Here is a 12,984-nt window from a genome sequence, read left to right as displayed (position 1 = left end):
AAAAAAAAGTTGAGTTCATCTATGAAATACTTTGTATTTGGAATTCCCAACGTATTTTTTCTGCATTCTCTGAGTGTATGTCTGCTGTATGTAGTTGAATTTATTCAATGTGAGAAAAAACAAAAAAAATACATGAAATTACATTTGAAATCTGTTCTAATATGTTAATTTAAAAAAAAAATCAACAAGGTAGATTGAAGGCAAAAAAATTGTGATTTTATTTTGAAAATCGGTTCCCCGCTGCTTCTAGACACTTTTAAAGTAAACATGAAGTCTGTGGACATGCAAACACCGTTGTAAACCTGTGTCTCTGCAATATTTATGACCTTTTATTCATGACATTGACCCGATGGTGGTAAATAAATAACCTTCTGCTCTGCTCTGACAAGCGTACATACACACTCATACGCACACATTTAAACACATACACATGGTACATTCTTGTCTTTGATAAATTAATTCATTTTGCAGCTGAAATCAAACCCCAAAAAAAAAAAAAGTTAGAAATTTAAGGTTTTCACAAAGTATTAATTTTTCAAAACTGACTGGGAATAATTTATTTTAGCGTTAGGTGGGCAGAATATTTGATAACAAACTTTGTGAGAAAGAAGCTCTAGGACATAACAGCTTGAACAGAGCGATGTCACTCCACAACTTCAACGTAATTGGCTGGGTAGAAGCCCTCTTTCCCTTCGCTCAGGACCCCTCGACACCAACCCTGGTCATCCTCCTCCTCCACCTTCAGGAATACTTCACCTGGGATCAAGACCAGTAAAAACTGAGTTTAGATTCACACATCAAAACACATGTTAAAGGAAATTTCTAGCCTAGATAATTTGGGATTTCTTTTATTAATTTGACACTTCGGAGCAAGGAGTAACCCTTGAGTGTTTTTGCTATTCATACTCCATTAACACCCACTTTAACTATCAATGAGTATGACTGAGGATTATTATCAACTCATCAAACATACAATATATCATGTAGGACACTGTACTTTTACTTGGTGGTATTTCTACTTTTACACAAATTCCTCTTTGGGTTCTGGCTAAAAAAAAAACAAAAAAACTTCTTATGTCTGGGTGAGTAAATATCCAAATGGTTAGAAAGATCTCGGTCAGCTTGATCACTTCGTACTCAATAAATCAATCAATCAATTACTAAGTAAATAGATAAATAAAGTCCTGCTTGTTTACTCATCACTTCACCATAAGGGCTCCTTCATTTTGCCATCTGATGTTTGAAACGGGATAAACTGTTTCCTTTTTGTATTGCACTCTGAGAATGAATCACCTTTTCTTTGTGGTAATAAGATATTTGTAAAATGAAAAAAAAAACAAAAGCCTCTTCCATCTCCGTGAAAAAAAGAAAAGATGAAAGGCAGCTTTTGAGTACGCCAACTCCAAAGTTATTGAAACTGAAATATTGCCGTGTATGTGAAGGATATAAAAAAGGTCATAGCCACATATCAGAGTGTAACACTGTCCATGTTATAGTTTGTACTTAAATGCAGACAGAGGCCAAGAAAAGGCTCATTACGCCGATAAATGACTAAGTATGCAAAGCCACCGAGGCTGGTGACCCTCTTCAAAAGCCAGTAATCTCCATTTAAGTATTTCTTATGTTTTCTTTTATATGCATGTGCAGATATTTTGTTGTTGTAGAAGTTCAGCGTACTGCAACTTCAACACTGACGATAACACCTCTGTCCAATTTACAATATCCGAGTATTGTCACTTTATGTGTCACCTGCTTTAAACGACAGCTCATCACCCTCCTCGCCAACGTAGTCGTAGAGAGCTCGCACCTTCACACCGCCAATCATCACACTAGCAGTAGAAGGAGAGCGTGTATCAACATCAAGAAATCACACACATCTGGAGTTATCCTGGATTGGAGTAACTTACGGTCGGCTCTCTTTCCGGTCTCTTTTCTTTCGTTTTAGTCTTTTTACAGGTGGGACCCATTCCTGAAAGGGGGGGGGGGGGATTTAACGTACAGCACGTCATTCTAATGCTTCTAATTTAACTGGTCAGTGTTGTCATAAAACTTTTCAGCCCTTTCAGTTCCTCCATCGAACTCTTTTCCATAATTCATCGTTTAAATCTCAATGTTGTTCACTCTTGTCTGTAAGGATCTTTGAACGAACTCTGTCTACGATGAACAGATAAATAAATCAGATTTTACTTGCAAAAATGTTGCGATGCAAGAGTGCGGAAAAGCGAAGAATTTAAAAAGTTAGAAGTTGTTCCCACAAATGAATGAAAACATGGGAACAAGTTCTCCTTATATCTTGTGGCCACGTATGACCACATTGCTCTAGATATAAGACAGTGTCCTCTTTTGTCAGTGTCAAAATGAGGTTGTCATATAATTGGAAGAATACTGCAATCAAAATGTAAGATCAACTTGTATCTTGTGGCCAACCAATAATCAGAAAAAGATGTTTCAGGGTTTCTTGAATGTTGATTATTGCTCACTTCCTTCATGATTGTTTTGTCGTAAAGATACAAACTCCAGAGTAGCGCTGATGCTTGGCGTGCAAAAAAACCCCAGAGTAATTTAGAAATCAAAAAGGCTGTCGCTTCATTTTTTTTTTCTCCTCTGTGTATTTGAGGGAAAGTTGGTGTACCTCAATCTTTGGCCAATTGGTGACCATTCCAGGACCGTGGTTGTTCTTCCACCATTTCAGATCCTCCTGCTCTTCGATGGACATCAGAGTTTGATGGAGTTCACCGTACACCGCCTTCACACTGACACAGGGGACCGTGACAGGAATGACACAAAAAGTACACCAGTACTTCATGTATACACATTTTGTACACACTCACCTCTCATTGTTGGTAATGTCAAGATGTCTGTGGATGGAGAGGAAGGCCTGCTTCAGAAAGCTGATCCTCTTCCTCTCCTCTTCCTGTGACTGGTCAAAAATGGCTTCCATTTCCTCCATGTACCGAGGCGTGTACGCCGTCACGTCCTCCAGCAGTTTCTCGTACTGGTCTCTCATCTGAGAGAAGAAGCAGTTTATCATGAAAAGCGTCTGTACCCTCCCTCAGAAAGAACTTCTATTCTGTTTCTTTACTGGTGGGGATGTTCAGCAATCGTTCTTCATTCCCATAAATCCTGAGGAGAGTTTACACTCCTCACCACTCACCATGTGCATTAGGCCAATAAAAATGTGCTGGAATGTAACAAAGCAGGTCATGACATACATGATAGTGTTAGTCACAACCCCATATTCCCCTCACCTTTTCTTTCTCCGCCGTGGCCTTCTCCTTGGCCTCTGTGAACTTCTGCTTTTTCTCAGGACTCATTTCAGTGCTCTCGTTGGCTTGTTTCTCTTTGTCAATGGCAGCTTGCTCCCTCTGACAGGACTTGTGATATGCACTCTGGGCCTTCTCCAGCTGTTGAATACAAATTCACACACGCAAGTGTTTGTGTGTTTAATTGTGTACTCGTTTTTTTTTTTTTCCTCACGCTTTTTCTTGATACTGTAGACGTTTTATGTTTTTTTTTTTTTTTTTTTTTTTTTTTAGTGCTATTTGAACAAAGACAGGTTGAATTTTTGGCTGAAATGACAAAAACTCATGGAAGTTACCGATGGAAATAGACCGAACATGTTCATCTGGATTTAATGTTTACATAATTGACTATTGGAGCTGGAACTGAGAAAGTCCTGTGTCTACTGCAGGCTCATTTGACCCAGGATTGAATACTAATTAAACCCATTTCCACAGCACAAAAAAAAAAAAACAACCAACCAGATGTTAGCTGGTGTTGGCAGCTTTTTGGTTAGTTTCAGTTTGAAATGGGGCTTTGCTGCAAGGTTTTTACTTCCTGTGTTCAACTCACAGATTTATCTTACAACTTGTTTTTGAGTCATTAAACAAACAAGATACAAGCAGTGCGTTTGAAAGGTGACAGTAGGAGAATGTAATCACCTTTAGATGGTTTCACGTGGGCTGTCACCATGTTTTCCTTCTTCACGCAAAGCTATGCAAACATCTGCAGGCTGGTACGCTAACTGTTGATACTTGAATGTTTAGCAATTTGTCATCAAACTTCTCACCTGAGTGAATGTACCACTACAGCCTAAGTTTAATATTTTTTTTGCCTGTTTTTTTAAACTATTCATTCATGATACACACTAACTCACAGGGAAATAGGCTTACTTTCCATCTTTCCCAGAACCAGACAAAAAGATAGATTCCACTGTCTGTCAGTTAGCTTAGCGCAATAAATGGAAGTGGAAGTTGTTGCTCATTTTTCAAAACCTGTAGGTCTCCCTCTGTGTAATTTGGTTCAAATTGATCAATTTATGGATATTTGTGGTCAGGAGTATCATAATTGTAAGTTTTTACTTAACAAAAACATTATGCACAACCCTGGTGTAGTAATTCAGGCAAAGTGATGGAGGAATGCTAACCTTCCCATCCACTATCATTCATCATGCTAAGCTAACTAGGACAAAAAACTGGCCAGGTGGTCTTTGTGAGTGACCACACACAGAGGAGAGAGGATATTCTTGTCTGGCTCTGGGAAGGATTGAAACGACCATATTTCCCAAAAATGTTGTCTTGTTCCTTTAAAAGCAGTTATTTCTTACCTTGCATTAAAATTAGCACAAACCCAAATGGTTCTTTTAGTCGCTCCATCCTCTGATGGAGATCGTCATGTTCAGGGACAAGTGGGCCTTCATATAAATTTTAACTGATTTTTTTTTTTTTTTGTCAAACCAGAGTTATTGTTCACATCTCCTAAAATAGAAGCACATATAAACATCAATTGAAATGACGTGTATATTGTGGACCTTAATCAGCTTTTTGCTCCAGGGTCTCTGTGCACGTGAAAAACTGGTGTTGTTATCATAGCTCTCCTTGAACCCGCAGAAGAGTTTTTTTGGAAAGGTCTCCCTCTGCCAGGTCTTCACCCGGTCCCCTTCCTCTGCCACAAGAGACTGGGAGATGGAGGAGTGGATGGTTGACAAACGCTCTGTGGAGGTGAAGAAGCACTGCCAAGCTCTCATGAGGGAGCCATAAAGAGGCCCTAGGGAAGGATGGAAAAAAACAGATGGAGGAATGAATCAAGCACAGGGCACAGAAGTGAGTCATGGAACCAGGAAAGGAACAGTGATGTCCATTTGTCCACAGCACAGATGAATACTAAGAATCAACATCCCATCATGCGTCTCCCTCTATACTCACGAGAATCTACGATAGACTTCCACTTGCTGCTCCACTGGCTGAGCTGCTGGGCGTACTGCTTCTCTACCTTGGCTCTCTCCATGAAGCAGGCCACGATGTCATTGCAGGCCCTGTATGACTGCTCAGTTCGGTGCACTGTACGCACATAGTTCCCTGGCTGGGGAGGGAGGAGAGACAAAGACTATGATATGCAAAAATAACAGGCCTGCAGCAGTGGTACACACAATCATGAGCTACACACAGTCACACATGAGCACTGTTGTGGATTAACTGGCTATTCCTGGGGTGGTGGTTGTCTTAGATTTCATCATGAATATAAATCCTCACCATCCAGAAGCTCTGTTTGGTGCCATCCTCGGGCGGGTCTTTTGGTAGGCTCGCCATGATTTGGGAACACGTCTGTCTCAGAGAGCAAAAGAGAGTTGTTCGACTGGTTCACGCACGGAGCAAGTGGTTTCTATTGGCAGAGAAGATGACACTAATTACCATGCAACAGGTTGAACTACACTATGAACAGAGTCCCTGTATGGTAGACAAGTCTGATAAATGGCAGCTGAAACCTAGCAGCTTGTGTGTGTGTTGCTATGCTTATTGCCAACAACTAAGACGAGTTGTTATTTACACCATTACAGTGCTTAGATACAACGAGGCCCTCCGTGAGTAAGGGGAGTGTTGTTCCAGTGGCAGACTGGAATTCACAGGGGTGGGATCTGCCAGCAGGAATAGAACAGCTGCTCCAGCATTCATCCTGTTGCTTTCCCAAAAATAAACAGCAGGGAAAGGTCATATTTCCCTTTGCTCTGATTAATCCAAGGCCTATCAGAATCCAACTGTCTCCTTACTCTTTCTTGCTGCCATTTGACTCAGAGATCATAACTGCAAAAAAAAAAAAAAAAAAAAAGAAGCTCAACAGGGGTACATTTCTGATCTGGAAAATGAACGAGAAAGGAAAATAAATAAATAAATAGTTCAGATAGCAGAGATTTTTGCACAGCGTGCAAAGCCTAAACAAGAGGGAAGAGGCAGTTGGAACAAAAGGAGGGGAATGCTTGTAAAAACACGCTAAGGACACAGTCCTTCAAGCCTTTTTCTGTCTGGGTAAAACGTTGACACATTGGCTGAGTAATGTGAAAGTGACTAACCACACCTCATCACAAGACTGAGCATGACTGAGGCTTCTCTGTTCTTCTTTCCCTCATCGAGCTGCTTTTCATAAATGTTTTCGTACTATCTTTTCTCACTTGCAACTGAACTCCTGCAAGTGGAAAGTCTGTAGACAGGCTTCGTAAGAGGACTCGACACACACGTATACACACAAGCGTTCACATGACAGTATATTAATACTTCACCCGCAAGCCAGAAAAGCAAAAGTGGCAGCAGAGCAGTCATGCCCGGGAGAAACCAGCACTTACATTTCTCTGTGAATCGCCAGTGATTACTCAACTGACCACTTGTTACTGTAGTTCAAGGGCCGCTGAGGGGGGTTCTCTCCATTTCTCTGTCTGTCTCCCCCTCTCCCAGTGTGCCTCTCCTCCTCCAACACAAGCTTCTCTCCCTCTCTACTCTCTCTCTGACCCAATTTTCCCTTGCCACTTAAAGTTACACACACACGCACACACGCGCGCACACACACACTAACGTTGCTGATGTGAAAGTGGGCGTGAGTCACTGAGACAATACAAGCAAGCAAGGGGAAAAAACAGCTGATCAAATTGAAGTCACTCCTCTTAATTGACTTCTAGGTGAACAAGCAAGGAGGAGGAATCTTACCTTTTGTGCTCTCCTCCTCTGAGTTCACTCCATCATCGCAACGCTCCCAACTGGTCACTCACACATCTCTTGCCTCCTCTATCATATGTCTAGCTCCTCTTTTTACACTTTCTCCGCAGTCTGTTATTAGAAAAGAACAACTGGGAGAATCCCCCTCCCTCTCTCACCCTGCCACTCCCTCTGTCTCTCTCTATATGGTGCTAATGAGATGCACAACTGTCATTTTTGCTTGTCACAGAATCGTGTCAGTGTAGCCCAAAGTCATGTGAGCTTATTAGAGTGTGTGTGACAGCAGTGTGTGTGTGTGTGTGTGTGTGTGTGTGTGTGTGTGTGTGTGTGTGTGTTGTCCCATGAACTGACCCATTGTGACCTGCCATTCTCTCTGGCCAGGCCTAGAAAGAGAACATGTCAAACAGATGTAATATGGAGGCAGTGTGTTCACCCACACGCTGTTTACATATTCTGGCCGGTGCTTTTCTGGATGTTAGCCAGGAGGTAAAAGTTTCAGCCTCCACACAGTTCATTTATCCACATCTGGTCTGCACACCCACCAAGTATTTGTGCAATAAATGCTGTATATAATTACAAAATGTATACATCTGCCAAATGTAACTGTTTATTATATTCTAAAAATGCATTTACAAAGCCAAACATATTCTAACAGCTGGACCATAAATGTTTTGGAACTCATGTCCACCTGATGAGCTTTAATGAATCATGTTATGAGATGTTTTTTATGTTCTGTCTCTCTTCTGCAGAGAGTTTGGATAAAAAAAGGAAACTGTAATTTCTAATGGTACAAAACAGCAAGATTATTATTCCTTTTATGAAATGGTAAATACTTTAATTTATATTTGTTAATATCATGGTTTTTTTTTTTTACAAGTCACTCGGTCCTTCATATACCACCAAAACATCAATGAAATTGTTTTTTTTTTTCATCAACCTGTACAATTTATGATGTGTTATTCAAATTTTATGTCTCACAGTGCAAAAGTCTGAACTGATTTTTGATACAGTCCATGTTTTGGATCGTCATTCCACAATATTACCATTTCATTTTCAGAAGATGTTCATTTTACTGTGTAATTTAACTTTGATGTTGCTGTTGTTTTGTTTTTTTGATCAATTCTTTCCTCTAAAACACTCCATTGGTACCCAATATATTACACTCTGAAACAGGGGTTGTATTGGGTTGTTACCAACTAAACTGAACCAAACTATACTTACAAATTACACTAAATTAAACTAAACTAGGCTAAGCTAAGCTAAGCTAAGCTAAGCTAAGCTAAGCTAAGCTAAGCTAAGCTAAACATAGTTCAGATTATTTAAACATCTCTCAACACATAATGTGATCTTGTTCAGTTAAAGGAGAAACTGAAGCTCCGGTTCATAAAATTACACCCAAAATTGTGAAGGCAGTTGGTCCACGGTTTCCAGATTCATGGCAGCCCTGAGCAGCCAAACTGGTGCGTTCAGTTTAATCAACTTGCTTGTGCTCTTACAGTAGCATTGAACTGGAGGTATTAAAGGTTTTTGTAGATTAGTGTGCATCCAGCTGGATTAAAAAAGACATGGATTATACCACATGATGCGCTTGAAAATCTGTTCATCAACATTTTTTTGGCAATTTTGCCGCGGTTTTGTTGCGATAGCTACTGTTAGCATTTGTCACCGTTCACAAATATAAGTAGCTGGTAGTTTATGCATCCTGGAGCCACAAAAAAGCGACGGTGAGACGAAGAAAAGAAACCCTCTTTGCGAGCTCATGTCAATTATAAGCGAGTACTAGAAAGCCAGAATCTACTTTTTAGGTGAAGTATTGCTTTGAGTTTCGTAGAATAACAGGTCTAATTTTTGTTTAGTATTAAAACAGATATCTCTGTAAACTGCTCATATTCAAATTACAGATGACAAATTTAAGGAGAGAAATGAGTGTGAAAGTGAGAATAACTGTTTGATTAAAAAAATATTTAAATCCGTCTTCACAGCTGGCAGATTTTGGGCAAATAGTATTTGTTTGAATTTCACTAACACGAAAAGAGAAAATATCATTTGGAAGAAAAATGTTCAATCCAGAGTTTCTATCATCATTTCTCATCTGTCATTTCTAAGCCAAAGAAACAAGAATTACATAACGCAAAGTTCAATTACAAAAACTTGAACTAAATAATAAGTATTTCCTCCGTGTATTTTCTCATTTCTTGAGAGCAAATCACAGCAGGAAGTTAATCTCTGCATAGATAAGTCAAGCTTTGACATCTGGAATAGCTTCTGTGAGAAAACCTTCATCTGAAAAACACAAGAATTCGCAACCTGGCATAAGCTTTCAAAAAACAACAGCATTGCTCCACAATTTTCTATCGTGAACCTTAAACCGGCCACCATGCTAGCAAGCAATCTCTCACTCATCTCCTTCCAAGCTGTTTTTAATACCTTACAGGCATATTTCGGTTTGCCGCATGACTACAGCCACTTCTTGCTTTGAATTAAGCCATCTCATCTTTTCCCTCCCGGTGAGCTCTACTCTTTTGTCCTATTAGCTCACTCAGCCTGATGGGAAAACAATCTTGGACCTGAAAACAATGTTGTGTTCAACCACCGCAGGGATGAGACGAGCTGCTGCCAAATGACTCAAACACAGCACTTTAAATTGGATCATTACATGAAGAGGGAAGCCACAGAGAAATGAGAATCAAGACAGGGCCATAGTTTATTTTTAGTTTTTATTTCAACACATTTGTTGTACTTCTATTGTTTATCAGTATATATTTTATTTAAAACAAAACTTTATATATATATATATATATTTATATGTATATTTATATATATTTATACCTTTTTATCTCTGCATATTCACGCTCATACTGTATGTAGTCATATTCATTATGCATTTCACTAGACCTAAAATACTTTTAAAATCAGAGTATGTAGTGCTTTCTACACTACCGCTCAGTCATTTCACTCCTCAAAATAGCATCCAACACAAAATAGCATTGAGGCAACTCAGCGTGAGAATACAGAGTCATAGTTTTATACTCACATAGCGAGAATATGCGTTAACTAACAAGTGTCAGCTTCACTAAGGTCATCACAGGGCGAGCAGTATAGAAAGCATTTACACTAAAACCAAAATAAAATAGAAACAAAACAAAGCTTTAAAGAATTTGTCCACACTATTTGGAAGACGGAGATTCTTAAAAATGTATACATACTTAATATAATCTTTATTATACTTTATTTTTATGTGATCATGGTCATCATAATCATCATTACATATAGATCTATAAATGATGTTTTAACCTTACAGTTGAATTCACTGCAGGGAATGACTAACCAGTAAAAAATCCAGGGCTCTCGTGTTCAGCATTTACATATTTACCACGTTTATCAGGCTGAAAAAAGAAACCCTCGTGTAAAATGGGACTGGAGATTTATTTTCAAGGTTTAAAGTGTGGAATAGGGAAACGTCAGGATTGTCAACAAGTAGGAAAAAGAGCAATGTCTTCTTTTGTTTGTGACCATTTTTGGACTAAAACGTGTTCAAAAGCGATGGGTTAGTCAGGGGAAGCATTTGGCCACCAAAGCAGGCTGACGCACACACAAATTCAGACACACAGACTCAAAGAGGCTGAAGGGAAGTCAGGCAGACAGAGAAGCAGTAAAAAGCCCTTTTTGATCACTGCTGTGTATGTGTATGAGTTTGTGTGTGTGTGTGTGTGTGTGAGAGAGAGAGAGAGAGAGAGAGAGAGAGAGAGAGAGAGAGAGAGAGAGAGAGAGAGAGAGAGAGAGAGAGATTATGGCATCAGAAGGAATGGATCCATACTTCCACCTGTGCTATGGCCATAAACAGCAATAAAAATTCTAAGAGGATTTTAAATGAAATGCAACCATTTTTTAATTCCTTTCCAAAATTTTTCTGCGCAGGGAAATTATCATTTCAAAACAAGACTTTTTTTAATAGTACACACAACTTGAACTCAGTGATTTTAAATCCTGACTAGTTTGAAAAGGATGATTGCTGTCAGCACTTTGTACAAAACTTTTGCAAACGGCGAATCCTGTTAAACATGTAAGATATATTTAGTGCTCGCAAAGCACATATGTAGCTTATCGTTGTAATTTTTTGGGGTACATGGCATAAATAGAAAAAAAATACTATGGTTTTCTATCAAGTCCGTCCTCATAATCCTCTCTGACTTTCGCTCTGTTAGTCACAGCCATTTGATGCTCTGATCTGCTTAAAGCTACAAACTGATGCCAAGATGTGGTCTTCATGTTGTTTTTCACCAGTCTCAGTTGGCTCAGTCAGTAACATTTTATTTGTGTTTAGCCTTTAAATCGCAACTTTCCTATGAAGTGTAACTGAAGTTTTCTCAGCGCTTGAACCAGATGGTGTGAGACTCCATCTGTCAGTATTTGTGAGAATTAGTGTTTCCTTTTACAGCACAAAACAGTGTGTTGATCTAATGCCTGTCCATCAAACATTTCAAAATATATTTCCAAACAGAGGGTGTCGTTTTCATGTCTTTCTTTGTGCCCTGTCTTGACCAGTTGTTTTTTTCATAAAATCCAAAACATTTAGAGCAATGTGCAAGATTTTTCTCCCCACATACCCAGCCCTTAAAAGTCTGAGTTCAACACAATCTCCTTGACGTCCACAGTTCTTCTCTTGCACATCTTCTTTTATTGTTCATCTTTGTCAATGTGTTTCTCTCATTTTCATCTTAGAATCACCCCCATCACTCTCAATCTGTGTCTCTGGGGGAAGTACTGACATGCAAAGGAGAGGAGAGCCGCCTGAGGAGAGAAGGAGGGCAAATCAAAAAATAAGAATGGGCGGAGTAAAAACTAAATAGGACTAATAAAACAAGTTAATAGAAAAAGAGGAGGATTGAGGAAGATGAGATAACTTATCAAATTATATGGAAATGATGAAGAAAGGGGATGGTCCAGTTAACATGTTATGGAAGGACTGAGACACTTTCCTTCCCCATCCAGCGCTTCCTTTTTGACCAATTGACCTGTTGCTTTTTAAGTCCTCCCTCACCTGTCAGTGAGTTTCTTCAGTGCCCTCTCGATATTCATTCGATGCCCCACACGTGTCACTCCCAGGTCCAAGAAGTCATCCTTGGTAAGTGAAGGCAAATGAGATCCATCAATCTCATTGTCTATAAAACGCTCTGTGTGTTCCCCCAGGTTTAGATAAGTCAACCAGTCAGCCACATCGTACTTGGTCCAGTAGGGCAGAGGCTTGATGGCAAAGGGTTTGGCTGGTGGAGGAGGGGTGAGGTGGGGGTAGTTGAGGCAAGATGGGCTAGGTGGCAAGTGCATGGGGGAAGAAGCTCCAGAGAGAAAATGGGTGGGGGAGAGGGAGCGGGAGACAAATAGAGGATTTGGACTTGGCACACCTGATGGGGAGAACAATGGAGGTGTTGCAGCCTTGTAGGTATCTCCTAGAGGAAGGCCAGGAGAAGGAGGGGTGAGGGGACCAGGGAAGTCGAAGGGATTATTGTAGACAGGTGTACTGGGAAGGATGGGGAGGGAGGAGGGTCTGGGAGGGGTGGGGTTTTGCTGTTCAGTGTTATAGATAAGTGGGCTAGGAGCACGGCGCCGGGACACTGAAGACCGCATCTCCTTAGTGGGACTGCATTGGAAATCAAATGTTTGTCGCCGCATCTTAGAGCGATGCTTTGGTGAGGTTGGGTATGGACAGAAGGTCGGTGAGTGGGGAGGGTGTGAGTGAACAGGGGAGGAAGGCATCTGTGGAGAAGGGGAGCGGGTCCAGTTGTGCTGAACTGGAACTTGGGGGGAAGGGGAGATAGAGGGAGTGGCCGACAGATTAGGTGTAAGGATCTGACGGTGCTGTGGGGAAGAGGTGGGCAAAGGTGAAGTGGAGCGGCCAGTGGGGGGGCTATGAAAAGCATCTGTGAAATCAGCTGAATATCTGAAAAACACAAATGAATCAGGGAATTAAGATTCTGACAAAAAAGCAAATTAAAATATTATA

The 12,984-nt window shown here is 40.2% G+C and overlaps 2 protein-coding genes across 2 annotated transcripts in view; both read right to left on the bottom strand.

Annotated features, from left to right (window-relative positions):
- Nucleotides 1–182: 182 nt before the first annotated feature.
- Nucleotides 183–6,801, bottom strand: LOC147239477 (protein kinase C and casein kinase II substrate protein 3-like). The gene is made up of 10 exons (XM_086195844.1): nt 6,617–6,801; nt 5,532–5,661; nt 5,205–5,361; nt 4,811–5,046; nt 3,249–3,404; nt 2,832–3,007; nt 2,633–2,753; nt 1,908–1,969; nt 1,750–1,829; nt 183–756 (listed from the first exon to the last, which is right to left on the bottom strand). Exons 2-10 carry the CDS (start codon nt 5,586–5,588, stop codon nt 644–646), a joined length of 1,158 nt encoding a protein of 385 aa, XP_086051970.1. The 5' UTR covers nt 5,589–5,661; nt 6,617–6,801; the 3' UTR covers nt 183–643.
- A 3,875-nt stretch (nt 6,802–10,676) lies between these two features.
- Nucleotides 10,677–12,984, bottom strand: part of LOC147239476 (SH3 and multiple ankyrin repeat domains protein 1-like) — a 31,895-nt gene continuing 29,587 nt past the window's right edge. Inside the window, exon 27 of the mRNA XM_086194778.1 lies at nt 10,677–12,921. Within this exon, the coding sequence (XP_086050904.1) occupies nt 12,021–12,921 (901 nt within the window). The 3' untranslated portion in view covers nt 10,677–12,020. The remainder of the gene's footprint in view (nt 12,922–12,984) is intronic.

This window comes from Aulostomus chinensis, chromosome 23 (genome assembly GCF_037954235.1).
Source record: "Aulostomus chinensis isolate RoL2024-O1b breed Wild chromosome 23, RoL_Achi_v1.0, whole genome shotgun sequence".
Classification (NCBI taxonomy): domain Eukaryota; kingdom Metazoa; phylum Chordata; class Actinopteri; order Syngnathiformes; family Aulostomidae; genus Aulostomus; species Aulostomus chinensis.
The sequence above is the reverse complement of the archived record's forward strand: the minus strand, read 5'-3'. Positions and strand labels throughout refer to the sequence as shown.

Bases quoted from the DNA above. Each gene is read 5' to 3' on its own strand.
- LOC147239477 (XM_086195844.1), bottom strand. From the start codon at position 5,588: ATGGCGAGCCTACCAAAAGACCCGCCCGAGGATGGCACCAAACAGAGC. The intron at 1,970-2,632 runs GTACACCAACTT...CCCCCCTTTCAG, and splicing joins CCAATTGGCCAAAGATTGAG to GAATGGGTCCCACCTGTAAA. The intron at 757-1,749 runs GTGACACATAAA...TCTTGATCCCAG, and splicing joins TGAGCTGTCGTTTAAAGCAG to GTGAAGTATTCCTGAAGGTG.